We start from the raw sequence: 14,341 nt of genomic DNA on the forward strand, positions 1-14,341 counted from the left end.
AATAAGTAATGAATGTAAAACAACACTAATCTCCTAGTTGCCCAGACAGGCCGGGCAGCGTGAGCATTACACGGGTACCTATCCACAGCCACACTAGTGCTTCTTGTCCGTTTCAGGGGAATGATAGCCTTTGTCTCATTTAAGGCTAATCCAGGCATCTGTCCTCTCCTCTCTCCCGCACGCTGCGTGCTCCTCTCTGCCCCTGCTCAAGTCTCTGCCGCTGTACCGACCATTCCCCTGGACCCTGGGCCAGTCTCTTTTTCCTAGCATCCTACCCTTCTCTTCCGTAGGCAAGTTCCCTGCCCCGCCCCCCAAAAAGGAGAGACGGAGGAGGAAAGGAGAGTGAGAGACAGAGAAGAAAGAACAGAAACCCCCGGAGAAAAAGCAGTGGTCAGCTCTTTCTCTCTCCGCATCCTGACCTTGCTCTGTCTTTCCAGCCCCACATTACCCAGGCTTCCACCCACCCCTCCCTGCATGAAGTCATCATGGCAGAGGTCACCTGTGCTCTCCTAATCACCAAATCCAGGGGGCCCTGGTCATTGTTTGTCTCACTTGACCTCTCTGAGCTTTTGACACTGTTGACCTTGTCGACAAGAAGTGACCTTGACTCCTTAGCACTCCCTTGGCTTCCATGACGTCACTTTTTCCTGCTCTGCCTACTTGCCTGACCACCCTCTTCCTCCTTTGGGGGTTCCTCCTCCTCTGCCGCCCTTACGATGTTGCTGTTTCCGGGTTTGGAGCTCTTACCATCTTCTCTTATTCCATGTCATTCTCAGGTCGTGTCACACCTGTGGCCTTGACTCACACCTGGGCACTGATAGTCAAAGGTGGCCAGTCTCCCACCAGTCTTCTTCCCTGATGACCCGCAAGGACGGTGGGCTCGGAATTTCTAACACTGAACTCATTCCTTTTTTCCAGAACCCACTCCTCCTGCCTTCCTGATATCGCTGGTGGCACCGCAGTTTATGCCGCGGACCAGCCCCGAACCCGGGGCTTATCTGCCTGCTGCATTGTCCTTTTCCTCACCTTTACTTCTGCCTCCTAAGCTATCTCCTCCCGTTGTCCCTGCCCTCACTTGAGCCGCCATAATTTCTCACTGGTCTCCTTGCCTCCAATTCTCCCACCAGCCCACCAGCTCCAGTCTACTCTCCACACGGCAAATAGTATGATCCTACTCACCAGTTGAAATTCTTTTCAGTGGCTCTGCAGTCCTTTAGGATAAAATCCAAACCCAGTAGCATGGCATCTAGAGCCCTTTAGGATGTGGTCCCAGCCTTCTTTATCATCATATGCTCTCTCTCCCCCAGCACCGTATATTTCAGCCTCTTGAAATACTTGTTATTCACCAGTGCACTCCATTAGTTCACCTTTTTGGTTTTGTTTTGTTTTTGTGTATATGCCATGTGCTGCCATGCCTGGCGTGTTCTTCACCACCACCGCTCCATCCCAGGCTCCAACCCCATATACCTGGCGCAATCTCTCTGTTTTCCCTACTAGACTCTAAGTTACAAGTTTTATTCTCCTTGTTATCCAGGTACTTACACAGTGTTTAGTACATAGTAGGTGTTCCATAAATGTTGTCGAAGGACGGCTGGCTGGCTGAATGGATGGCTGGATGGTGAGCGGGTGAGAGGATAGATGGGTAGATGGGAAGATGGATGAAAGGATGAGTGGGTGGATGGAAGGCGGGATGCATGATGTGTGGGTGGATAAAGGAATGGACGGCTAAATGGATGCATTGGTGGATGGATGCATGCATGCATGCATGCATAGATGGATAGATGGTGGCCAATGCAGAAAAAGAATAGGTAAAATCAATTCAGTTTTGTGAAGGCCCGGATTGATTATCATCACCAATCAACAAAATTAAGAATTATGAGCTCCAACCAGCAAAGTAAGAATTAGCTAATGTGGGAGAAATTAAAGTAATTCCCCAAGAAAGAGGATGCTGACCCAGGGCTTCTAAGCACTTTCTAGTTCTTCCCAGACTTACTGTCTGTCTGGCTTGAGTAAGTAAGTCACGGAACTACTGAGCCGCGGTTTCTCTGTCTATTAAGCAGAGATAATAATGCCTGTGTCCTTTCCCTGTCTCCACAAGAGTGTCACGGGGATAAATGGGATGGTACATGACAAAGTGGGTCGAGATCTTCAGGAAAGATACATGTTTATGAAGATATACATTTAATAACAATAATAACACCTTGCATTTGCATCAAGCTTTGCACTTTTCAGAACTCTTTCACATGCATTATCTCCACTGACAAAACAACTCTAGGCAAGTATTATCCCCATTCTCAAGTGAGGAAACTGAAGTGCAGAGTGACTAAGTGACATGCCCGGAGTTACTCTTTTTTTTTTTTTTTTTTTTTTTTGCGGTACGCAGGCCTCTCACTGTTGTGGCCTCTCCCATTGCGGAGCACAGGCTCCGAGGCCATGGCTCACGGGCCCAGCCTCTCCGTGGCATGTGGGATCTTCCCAGACCGGGTTCGCGTGTCCCCTGCATTGGCAGGCGGATTCCCAACCACTGTGCCACCAGGGAAGCCCCGGAGTTACTCTTAGTTAATAGAAGCCAAACCTTCTGCACGTTTTTTTTTGTTTGTTTTTTGTTTTTAATTTATTTATTTTATTTATTTATTTTTGGCTGCATTGGGTCTTCATTGCTGCGCGTGTGGGCTTTCTCTAGTTGCGGAGAGCGGGGGCTCCTCTTCGTTGAGGTGCACGCAGGCTTCAGTAGATGTGCTCGTGGGCTCTAGAGCGCAGGCTCAGTAGTTGTGGCGCACGGGCTTAGTTGCTCCGCGGCATGTGGGATCTTCCCGGACCAGGCCTCGAACCCGTGTCCCCTAAATTGGCAGGCAGATTCTTAACCACTGCGCCACCAGGCAAGTCCCCCTTCTGCACGTTTTTGATGACAGCCTCTTGTGGCTAGATTTTCTACTTCCCTGCCTCCCTGAAGAGACCCAGATATAATTGACCCTCTTCTTGAGGACTCAAGGTCATTATCCGGAGCTGTCCTCTAGACTCAGCTGTAGATGCCGGTCCAGGTCCACCAGAGGCACAGGGTGGAGATGCCCTGACTCAAACCTGAGGGCCCTCCTGAGATGCAGGTGGCCCTGTGCAGCTCCTCGCCCCGGCCACCACTCTAGACCACGTGCCACGCCTCGCGGCCATCTCCTCTGGCGCTGCCTCCGTCTTCTCCCTCCCATCAAGGCTTGTGCCCGTCACTGTGGCTTCCTCAGCCTCTGGAGACCTGCACCTCCCACTCTTTTTTTTTTTTTTTTTTTTGCGGTACACGGGCCTCTCACTGTTGTGGCCTCTCCCGTTGCGGAGCACAGGCTCCGGACGCGCAGGCTCAGCGGCCATGGCTCACGGGTCCAGCCGCTCCGCGGCATGTGGGATCTTCCCGGACCGGGGCACGAACCCGTGTCCCCTGCATCGGCAGGCGGACTCTCAACCACTGCGCCACCAGGGAAGCCCACACCTCCCACTCTTGCTTCTTCTTTTTCTCTCTCCTCTTCCCACGACTTCTTCCATGCTTGCAGGGTATCCTGCCACTGCCCTTCTGTAGGCCCAGCCAGCCAATCAGAGCTCTGGGTTTGTTCCCCAGCAAACCAGCCAATCACATGCACTCTGAAATCTCCTCATTTTTGCTCTTTTGTTGCTGCTCCTAGCCTACCCTTGACTACCTGCAAAAGAGGGGCTCCTGCAGGTGGGGGGACTGGCTGAGCTTTTACTGGGGCTGCATTAGGCTGTCTGGGTTTGTTCTACCAGGGTTGGAACCAAGCTGTTGGTGAGCTGAGGTGGTTGGGGGAGCTTGTGGGGGGGTGTGGCTAGAAGAAATTGTGATCTCCAGCGCTCGCTCCCCTCCTGCACAGGAAGACGGCCCCAGGGTCCCTCCATCAGCACCCTCTTTCCCTCCCAACAGGGTGGCATCCCAAGCAACCAACCTGGCTGCACTGTGGGCACTCCTTGGGCGGCATGGCCCCTGCCCTGGCTTCCTTTCCCCAGGGACTCCGAGGTGCTCCCACCAGGCTGCCTTTCTCCCTTTGCTGTCCAGCCGCCCACAGCCTGACTCGAAGCACCTTGGCCTCTCCCCGAGGGAGGATATGAAGGGTGTGCCCACAACAAGTCTCCGGCAGAGACAATAGGACAGGAATGCATTAGCTTCCGAACAAACACTGTGTGGGCTCGCACAATTGCCTTGGATTCTCGTCCAAGAAACACATTTCGCTGTTCCAGGGTGCCTGCCCCGGCCCGCCCACACTCCTTTCTGTGCCAGAGACTTTGATGAGTGGGCTGCTCCTCCCCCCACCCCGGGGGCCTTCAGCCCCCAGGTCGGCAGCCCTGTCTCCTCCATCCCTACAGCTTTTCTTCCAACGAGCCATAGCAGAGAAGAGGGACAGTCCTGTCCAGGCAGAGAATGGCCTGCCCACCAAGGAGTACCTGCTCCCTGCCACTGCTTTTAAACCATTTTTAAATCGTGGTTTTAAAAAAAGCAAGCATAAAATTGACCATTTTAGCCATTTTAAAGTGGACAGTTCAGTGGCATTAAGTACATTCACATTGTTGTGCGACCATCACCACCATCCGTCTCCAGACCTTTTTCATCTTGTAAAACTGAAACTCTGTCCCCATTACACACTAACTCCCTTGTCCCTCTTCCTCAGCCCCTGACAACCACCATTCTACTTTCTGTCTCTATGAATCTGTTCCAGGTCCCTCATATAAGTGGAATCCTACAATACTTGTCCTTTTGTGCCTGGCTTATTTCACTCAGCATAAGGTCTTCAAGGTCCGTCCATGTCGCAGCATGTGACTGATAGGATTTCCTTCCTTTTTAAGGCTGAATAACATTCCGTTATATGGATGGACCACATTTAGTTTATCCATTCATCCATCAGTGGACACGTGGGTTGCTCCCACCCCTTGCCTATTGTGAATCATGCTGTTGGGAACACGGGGGGACAAGAATCTGTTCAAGTTGCCACCACTTTCTGAGATTTGCTTGGAGTTAAATGAAGCGTTGTCTCCAAGAAGACCCCAAATAGAACACGCATAAACAACAGAGTTGGCCCCCTCAGTGTACCAGCAGGGATTCATTTATCCAGAAACTAGCTGTCTTTTAGGAAAGCAAGCCATGAAGAAATGGAACACAAAACAGGTAAGTTTTGGCCAAGACAGAAAAGGGTGGAAAGGTCTTGCCCTTGGACACTGCCTACAAAGAGCAAGTCAAGGACGGATTCCTGAGAAGCCGTTGATCACCCAGAGGCACTGGAGCCTCTCAGAGTGACACTGACAGGGGTCCTGGGGAGGGAGCCCCGTAGCGCATGTCAAGTGCTCCCCCGGGGTAAGGCCAGCCGGCCTCTCTTTCCACCACACAGAGCAGCAGGGTGGGACTTCCCAGCTGTGATGATGGGGGCTGAGGGGACGTCCTCTCTGCAGCCCTTCAGCTCTAAGGCTCCAAGGGTCCGCTCTCCAAAGCTGGCAACGGACAGGCCGAGATAGCGTTTGGGGGAGGGTAGGACGTGGTCTGCAGCACCCGTTCCCCTCCCGAGCTCTGCATCTCAGCAACTGCAAAGGAAAAGTCCAGTGAAAGCCTCCCAGTCCTCCCCCACTTCCTTGAGAAAACCCAGCAGGCCGTTTGCGAGAGGGCCTATCACTCCATGTGATTCTTGGCTTAACACAGACTTTCCCAAACAACCAGTGAAAGATAAGGTGGGAGGAGAGGCTCTGGGGTGAGAGCCTGCCCACAGCCTTGCTTGAGAGTCCCCACCCTGAGTCTGTCCCCCAAGAGCCCAGAGGCCCCCCAGGGAGGGAGCAGGCCTGTGGGGGTTTGGGTGTGCAGAAGGGAGGAGGTAGTCCAGTCACTAAGATGCGGGAAAGGGAGGAAGAACGGGAAGCCCTGGACCGGCTCTGCAGTTCTGAACCGTCACCGGGGAGCAGACGGAGGGCAGGGGGGCCTCGGGCCATAGAAGGAAAGAGACACCTGCTCATCCGGGCAAAGTGCTGCAGAAGCATGAGGCTCCACGAGGCTATCCACGCAGTGCGGGCAGACGTCGGAGGGCCACTTGGAGGGAGAAACAGTCACACTTCAGAGCATCTAGTACTTGTCCGGCCCCGGCTGTTCATAGTATTTCCCATCATGTTACCTCCCATGTCCCGAAGCCCCAGGACCCCTAAGAAGCTGGTCTCAGAACGGAACATGATCCCAGGTTCATCTCAATTTCCCGTGACGGTCATTACTAGCACCTACTATGTGTCAGCCAACATGCTAGGTGCACCCAGAGCAGGACCCCTTTCTTCCTTCCCATAAACTCCCAGTTCTGCCTGCTCCCCTCGTCCCCAAATGGCTGCCACCACCCACTCTGTCTTTGGGAGTTCCCTTCCCACCAGATACCCCACTTTCCCCCTTTCTTGTGATTTCTACCAGCAATTTTTATTTTAAGGTTTCTCTTCCTGCTAAGCACTATGGGAAACCTATGCAGGAACGAAGTTACCCTCAGAAAGAAGTCCCAGCAAACCTCACAGAGTTCTCTTAATATTTGTCCTCATGTTCCGTGCAGAGTCAGTGGGGCTACGCCCACCTTCCCCCAGAGACAGTCAGGGCCCTCCAAGTCCTGGAACCAGCCCCTCCCAGAGCAGGCTGGGTTGGATGCTGGAACCAACCCGTGGTCCAGTACCCATGACTCGGTACGCCTGCTGCAAGGTGAGTCACCCCACCCCAGCTTTTTCCAGAACCTGCTTCCAGGGTTTGCTAGATGAGAGAGGTCCTTCCTAGTGTGACCCCCCAGAATCCCCCCAGACACTGACTCAGTGGAAGCTTCCCTTGGCTCCCCTTGAGGGTCTGCAGCCCTGTGGGGCAAGAAGACTCCAGAAGCAAACACTGGCATGGGGAGGAGGGTGGACAGCTGTGTGCTGCAGAGTATTCCTCTGTGCAAATGTATCATCATAATTTAACCAGTCCCCTTGTTGGTAGCCATTCAAGCTATTTGAAAAAGTGCAGCAAAAACCATATATTCATGTCATGGTGCGTATGTGGGCAGCGGCGGGGCACGTGTGGAATAAATTCCTGGAAGTAGTATCGCTGCTCCGAGGGTTTGTACACTTGTAGTGTTGATAGTATCACCAAATTGCCACTTAGAGAGTCATACCAACTTCTCTTTCCACAAACACTGTACGTTTGCAGACACACTGATGATAATTTTGTGCCGTGTCTGCTCTGACAGGAGAAGTCTGTGGGGTGGAGGTATCCAAGTCCCGCTCACTGTCGCCTTTCCAAGCGCGTGCACTGGGGTGAGTTGCCCTGGGGCTGCGGCTCAAGCTTAGTCCCTCCTCACTCGCAGACTTTCCCAGATGGGTGGGTTTTCTCCCTGCTACTCAAGGCATATTTGTTAGCAAATACTTCCAAGTGCTTACTATGTGCCAGGCACTGTGCCAGGTTTCGGGAAGAGAATGGACCAAACAGGCCTTGCCCTCCTGGAGCTTGCCTTCCCCTGGGGGAGATAGCAGACAAACAAACAGATCGTATGTCAGGGGTGAGAGATGCTGCGGAGAGAAGTAAGCCAGGAGGTGAACTGCGGGATCACTTACACACAGGCCGGTCAGGGAATCCCTGGTGGATGAGGTGATGTCGGGGCAGAGCCCTGAGTAAACTGAGGAAGGAAGGTCTGCAGACAGGTGGTGGCTGAGAATTCCTGGGTGACAAGAACACAAAGGCCCAGAGTCAGAGGTGTGTCAGTGGGCAGAGCATGCCCGCCAATGGCCGTCAACGCCTGTCACTGCATGGCCGACGCTGTTACCTTCCCCGGCTTGTCCCTTGCTCTCCACCAGCTCATCTTTTGAGCAGCCTGAGACCTACTTCTGCTCCTTCATCCCCAAATGATTTCTTTTTCGGTGTGTCTACTGTGGGACCGGTTAATGCCCAGCCCTGCAGAGATACAAAGAGGAAGGAGGTCTGGTTCCTGAGAGCATCTCTGGTCAGAGCAGCCCACACTGATCTGGCCCCTGGACTCATTTGACATTTAATACATGCATCTTCAGCCCCCCCTCTGATGTGACCGCTTGTGGCTTCTGCTGGGGGAGACCCTGGGCTGGGTGGATGGCTGCAATGTGACAGGAGAAGGGGGAAGTTAAGGAGGGTGTGTGGAATTTGGATTTCGAGTCTACAGTGAGAACAGTCCCCAGGGTTGTGTGTGACTTCACCCTGCTTGAACACGTCATGCCCAGATCAGAAACCTTGACTTTAGTTCTCGGTTAGTGGACAAGGAAGCTGACCCTAAAAATGCCTTCCTCTTGTGCTCTCTCCTTACCCTCCACCCTTCCTTTAAAACAAAAAACAAAAACAATGCATAAATCACATCGACCCACATTTATCGAATCCCTACTGTTGCCAGGAGCTGTGCTAGGTGTTAAAGGGCAGCGGAGATGAACGTCACACTGCCCTGCCTTCAAGAGGCCACAGTTCACACTGGAAGATGTCTTGCCACTTGTGTGGAATGCTGAGCACTGGGAAAGGCAGGGGGTGCTCGGGAGTGAGAAGCAGGGGCGGGCACCATGGGCTGGAGTGATCCAGAAGTCTCCAAGGAAAGCTGGAAAATGACCTGGGGAAAAATGGGGGGAAAGGCAGAAAATAACAAATATTGGTGATGCTGTGGAAAAGTCAGAACCCTAGACACTGCTGGAGGGAATAAAAAATGGCACAGCCACTGTAGAAAACAGTTTATCGGGTCCTCAAACAGCTAAACGTGGAGTTACCACATGACCCAGCAATTCCACTCTTAGGTGCGTACCCAAGAGAGATGAAAACCCATGTCCACACAAAAACTCGTACACAAGTGTTCATAGCTGCCTTGTTCACGACAGCCAAAAAGTGGAGACAGCCCAGATGTCTATCAACTGATGAGTGGATAAACAAAACGTGGTGTATACATACAGTGGAATATCTTCCAACCCCAAAAAGGAATGAAGAACTGACACAGGCTACAACGTGGATGAACTTTTTTTTTTTTTTTTTTTGCGGTACACGGGCTTCTCACTGTTGTGGCCTCTCCTGTTGCGGAGCACAGGCTCCGGACGCGCAGGCTCAGCGGCCATGGCTCACGGGCCCAGCCGCTCCGCGGCATGTGGGATCCTCCCAGACCGGGGCACGAACCCATGTCCCCTGCATCGGCAGGTGGACTCCCAACCACTGCGCCACCAGGGAAGCCCATGGATGAACTTTAAAAACATTATAAGTGGAAGAAGCCATTCACACAAAAAAATCACGTATTATATGATTCCATTGTATAAAATGTCCAGAATAGGTAAATCTATAGAGATTAAGGGGTTAGGGGTTGTCAGGGGCGGGGGTGGCGTGGGAAACGGGACTGACCACTAATGGGTACAGGTTTCTTTCGGGAGCCATGAAAATATTCTAGAGTTAGTAGTGATGTGATGGTCGCACAACTTTGTGAATCTAAAGTCACTGAATTGTATGCTTAAAAATGGTGAACTTGAGCTTCCCTGGTGGCGCGGTGGTTGAGAGGCCGCCCACCGATGCAGGGGACACGGGTTCGTGCCCCGGTCCGGGAAGATCCCACATGCTGCGGAGCGGCTGGGCCCGTGAGCCATGGCCGCTGAGCCTGAGCGTCCGCGTCCGGAGCCTGTGCTCCGCAACGGGAGAGGCCACAACAGTGAGAGGCCCGCATACCGCAAAAAAAAAAAATAAATAAATAAAAGAAAGAAAAAATGGTGAACTTGATGTTACGTGAGTTATGTCTCAATTTAGAGAGAGAGGGAGAGAGATTGAAAGAATGAAATGCAGCACATAGAGGAAAGCCTGGACGGGGGGTGGCCGGTCCCCGTGCTGACCCTCCTGGCCGTGGCCTTGGTCAGGAAGCAATTCCAGCCTCTGGAACGGTCTGTATGGCTTTGCAGGCTCACATTGCTGGGCCCGTGGAGAAGACTGCTGTGATTGCTGCAAGTCCTCCTATAGCCAGGGCCCAGGAGCACCTGAGACCATGGCTGAGCCCCTCTCACTAATTAGGAAATCTACGCGAGTTTCAGTCTTGCTGACCAGCTGCTCATAGCTGATGATCCCAGCATGCCCGCCGCTGCCTTCAAACCCACCTGCGGCCTTGCTCTGCTGTGGCCTCTAGTCAAGCCCTCTGACCTGGCTGGGATGCCCACGCTCCGTGACTACGGCAGTCCTCTAGCTGCTTAGATCCCGTCAGAGAAATCACTGCTTCCTGGGGCAGTGCTCCTGCTGCCCTCCGGCCTTTGGGGGCTGCCTCTCTGGCCCGCCCCTTGGAGATGCTTGTCCTGGGCTGCAGGCAGCTGAGAGCAGCACACCCCCCTAAGCGGAATTCTCTGCCGCTCTCTTCCAGCTCTTGCAATCTCAGGATGTGAAGGAAGATGCCGTCCTGTGCTGCTCAATGGAGGTAAGCAGCGTGGCTTAGACACCTCCCACCTCAGACCCTGTGCGTCCCTCTCGCCTTAACAGTTATGGGGGCTCAAGGACCACTGGAGGCATCCACGGGTCCAGGGCAAGGGCGTGTCGAGCGGGGCTGGTGGCGGACGGCTTCCTGAGTGGATGTGGACTTCTGCTGGAGGAGAGGGAACTGCCGGCTCTCTGGCGGGAAGGATGGAGTGCTAGCATCGTCCACTCTCCCTCTGCCCCCAAGACCACCTCCTCCTCGGCCAGGTACACCACACAAATGACTTAGGAGATTCTAGGTGATGCCCTGCACCCCACATATCTCCTTTGGCTTCAGTGGTGTGGGGTTTGGGAGGAGGTGCTGAGGCTTGAACCCCCAGGTTGGCACTGTCCACTTCCAAGCAGCCCCCATGGGAGGTCCCACTCCTGTTCCCAAGGTGTGACCACTGCTCTCCGGGATCTTCCTTCAGACACTTGGCTTTGGCCCAGTTACAGGGACAAAGCTGTGCCTTCAGAAAACAGTCCAAGGGGAATTTCCTGGCAGTCCAGTGGTTAGGACTCCATGCTTCCTCTGCTGAGGGCACAGGTTTGATCCCTGGTCGAGGAACTAAGATCCTGAAAGCCGCACGGCGTGGCCAAAAAAAAAAAAGAAAGGAAGGAAGGAAACAGCCCAGGGACATTCAGAGTGGAGCGTGGTGAGAAGAGGGGATTCCAGGGCCCACACACAGGGCACGCCGGGGCTCCAGGCAGGGGAGATAGGAGGGGAGGAGAAAGCATGGTCCCTGCCTCCAGACAGCTTGTGGTCTGGCTAGAGACAGAGACCTCTGTCACATGCACAGAGTGGATGGGACGGTACAGAGCATGCATCCCTGAGGAGTTAGGGGAGAGGTCAGAGTGGGCCAGAAAGGTCAGGGAAGGTTTCGTGAAGAAGACAGAGCCTTGAAAACATGGGTGGGCTGAGGCTGGAGGTGGGGCAGAGACGGGGACTTAGATTATAGAGAGAGGAGTTGCAGGGGCTGCCGGCCGAGGGTGCGCTGATCCAGAGGATCGGGGCTCCTTCTTCCTAAAGGGGCTTTTCGAGATGACCAGGGGCCTCTCTTGGGGGCAGGCCCTCTGGCTGCCCTCCTGCCCCAGTTCATATTTCTCTCCTCCCCTTCGCGTCACAAGTGTGGGCAGGGGTCAGTTCTGGGGGTGTGTAGGTGCAACTGGGGGCAGGAGAGAAGGAAAGAGAGAAACAGGAGACCTCATCCCCGCTCTCGGGTTCCACACGGACACATGCAGGTAATAATGACCAAGTTCGTTTCCAGAGAGACATCCCAGCAAGTGAAAATTGACACGGTGCCACCTGATCACTCTTGAAGGAAGCAGGTCACACAGCCATTGAGGGTGTGGGCGATAGTCAAAGAAGGCTTCCTGTAGGAGGGGAGGCAAGTGGATGAAGGGAGAAGCAGCGTGTTCCCGGTGAGGCCTCTTGGCAGCCCTGGGCAGCAGGCAATATTCTGACCCCTCTTATTCCTCCGGCAGATCGGGTATTCAATGGGGGCTCTCGCATTGGCTGTGTCCACCCTCCACACTCTCCATCCTCCTGCCCTGTGGCAGAGGCCTGGGCCTGCACCTTCCTGGGATAATCCAGCTATTTCCCGTTCCTGCCCCCAGCACCCCTAACCAAGGTGGGTCAGGAGCCCTTTCAGGGCCCAACTCACGTCCTAACCCCACTTCTCTGCCCGCAGCTGCAGAGCACAGGCCGACTGCTGGAGGAGCAGCTGCCCGAGATGATGGCGGAGCTCCTGGCCAGCGCCCGCGACAAGATGCTGTGCCCCTCGGAGTCGATGCTGACCCGGTCCCTGCTGCTGGAGGTCATCGAGCTCCACGCCAACAGCTGGAACCCTCTGACGCCCCCCATCACGCAGTACTACAACAGAACCATCCAGAAACTGACAGCCTGACAGCCAGGGGGCCTGGCGGGTGGCCCGAGGGCAGCTGGGGCCCTGGTGCACAGAGCCAGATGGACAGGCGGGAGGACAGGGGTGGCCCTGCCTGCAGAAAGAAATGGGGAGGAAGGCAAGCAGAGCCGGCGGCCAGTATGGAGCCAGACGGGGAAGGGACCAAAGCCCTAGGAGGAGCGCCCCCCTACCCGAACCCCCCAGCCCGAGCATGCGGCAGCTCACACCAGTAAGGGAAGCATGTTTCTTCCTCACGGTGGCCCGGCCCTCCCCCTCCTCACTTCCACTCCTCCCCAACCCCTCCCATGCAACATGTCCCCAGCAGGGCTGTGTGCAAGGAGTTCATCTCTGCGACTCCTCAGAGGCCTTGGCAGCCCGCACGCAGGGTACAGCTTGGGTCAGAAAGGACCTCAGAAGGCTGAAAAAGTGGGTCGGAGACGGGCTTGCATTGTTCCTGTATGCTGTCAGCCGCAGTCGCCAACTGGCAGCAGGCGACGTGTAGCAGATGTCCGGGAGGACAAAGGCAGGCACGGTCCCCACCAGCCGCCCGTAATTGACGGCCTTTGTCCTTACAGCCGAGCAGGGGGACAGAGGCGGCTGCTCTAACCTTCATGCTCCACCCTCCCCACTTCCAGCCTCCTCCCTTCAGCCCCCAAGCTGCAGGCCCAGGGGGCCGGGGGCGGGCCTGGGGCCTGGAGGGGAGATGGAGTTTTGCCTTCTACTTGCACTCTTTTGTTTCATTGTGTTTTATTTTTTCAAAAGTCAGCTGCTTTGAAGTCTCCTCTCTCGACGCAAAGGGCCCCGCAATGTGATCACACAGCCAGCACCGCGAGGACTCCCTGATGAGAGGGAGATCAAACCCGGCCCCCTCTGGAAGGATTCTAGCCACAGACAGCTTGCCAGTAGCCAATTAGGGTAACTGGAAACTTCTGCCCCGGCAGGGGAACCCGCTGGAACCCTGTGCCCCTCAGGCCCCGGCTTCCAGTACCTCTGTTCTCTCTTTTTCTAGCTTCCTCCCTCAAAGGGCTGATACTGTCGCTGCTGGGAAAGCATTAAACCCGTCCTGCCCTGGGGCCTTATAGTGAACCGGGCTCAGAACGAGGCTGGCGAATTAAAACCAAAACGCCCGGTGATGCTTCCCCGCTCCACACACAGGTCTTGTCCCAGGCTCTCACTGGAGGGAGAATCGGGGGGCCCCGCAGGGCTCCCCAGGGCTAGCTAAATGGGCTGTGTCGGTGCCCTAGCCCATAGCCACAGTCTGTGCCCCGGGAGGGCTGTGTCCCCAGGGCTCTCGGGAAAGGGTGAATTCATTGAGTCGTGGGGACCATCAGGGGACCCAGCAAGCCACCAGCTTTCCAGGCTGGGAACGAGGCTGGGGGTTCTTGGAGGGGCCGAGTCCTGGGAGCAGCTCCTTCTCTGATGGCTAGAAAGGAGGATGCGTGTTGGGCCCTGGGAGGCTGGCTTCGGGTTGTCACTGGGGTCCGCACAGCCCATCTCCTGGTCTGGAGCCCTCGCTTTGATGAGCCCCTGCAAAGCAACCTCAGAGCCCAGCAGCTTCCTCACTTGCTCCTTGGTTGAGGCCAGTCCTTCTCTGGGTCACCTTGGAGGCCCGCTGGTTGCCTGGTCCGGTCAGGCTGGAGGAAATTCCCTTTGTTGAGTCTCGGAGAGCAGGCAGGTGGGGTGGGGAGCAGCTTCCTCCGTACTTCCTGGCTTTCCCCACCAGCTGCCACCTGCCTGCTGTCCCCAGAAAGAGCCTGTGGGGGACAAGGCATGGGGGCACAGTTTACCTGGAGTGGGTCAGTCACCTCTGCCAAGGAGCCCACGCTGCCCCTGGCGTCTGCCTTCGCCCTCCCGGCCCCTTCCTCTCAAGCTTCTCCTCACTGCCTTTCCTCCTCAGCCTACACCTTTGGCTCAGCCTGGGACCCAAGGACCCCAGAGGCCCCACAGGAGGCCTTGAGGGAAGAGCCGGGCTGATATTAGGATGCTC

At 55.0% G+C, this 14,341-nt stretch overlaps 1 protein-coding gene across 8 annotated transcripts in view; it reads left to right on the plus strand.

Moving 5' to 3' along the window:
- CTIF (cap binding complex dependent translation initiation factor) overlaps positions 1-12,452 on the plus strand; it is a 311,698-nt gene extending 299,246 nt beyond the window's left edge. For all 8 annotated transcript variants that reach the window (XM_060118402.1, XM_060118403.1, XM_060118401.1 and 5 more), the window contains 2 exons: positions 10,362-10,415; positions 12,142-12,452. In XM_060118402.1, coding sequence (XP_059974385.1) covers positions 10,362-10,415; positions 12,142-12,357 — 270 coding nt within the window. In that variant the 3' untranslated portion in view covers positions 12,358-12,452. The remainder of the gene's footprint in view (positions 1-10,361; positions 10,416-12,141) is intronic.
- The last annotated feature ends 1,889 nt before the right edge of the window (positions 12,453-14,341 follow it).

Source organism: Mesoplodon densirostris, chromosome 15 (assembly GCF_025265405.1).
Source record: "Mesoplodon densirostris isolate mMesDen1 chromosome 15, mMesDen1 primary haplotype, whole genome shotgun sequence".
NCBI lineage: Eukaryota > Metazoa > Chordata > Mammalia > Artiodactyla > Ziphiidae > Mesoplodon > Mesoplodon densirostris.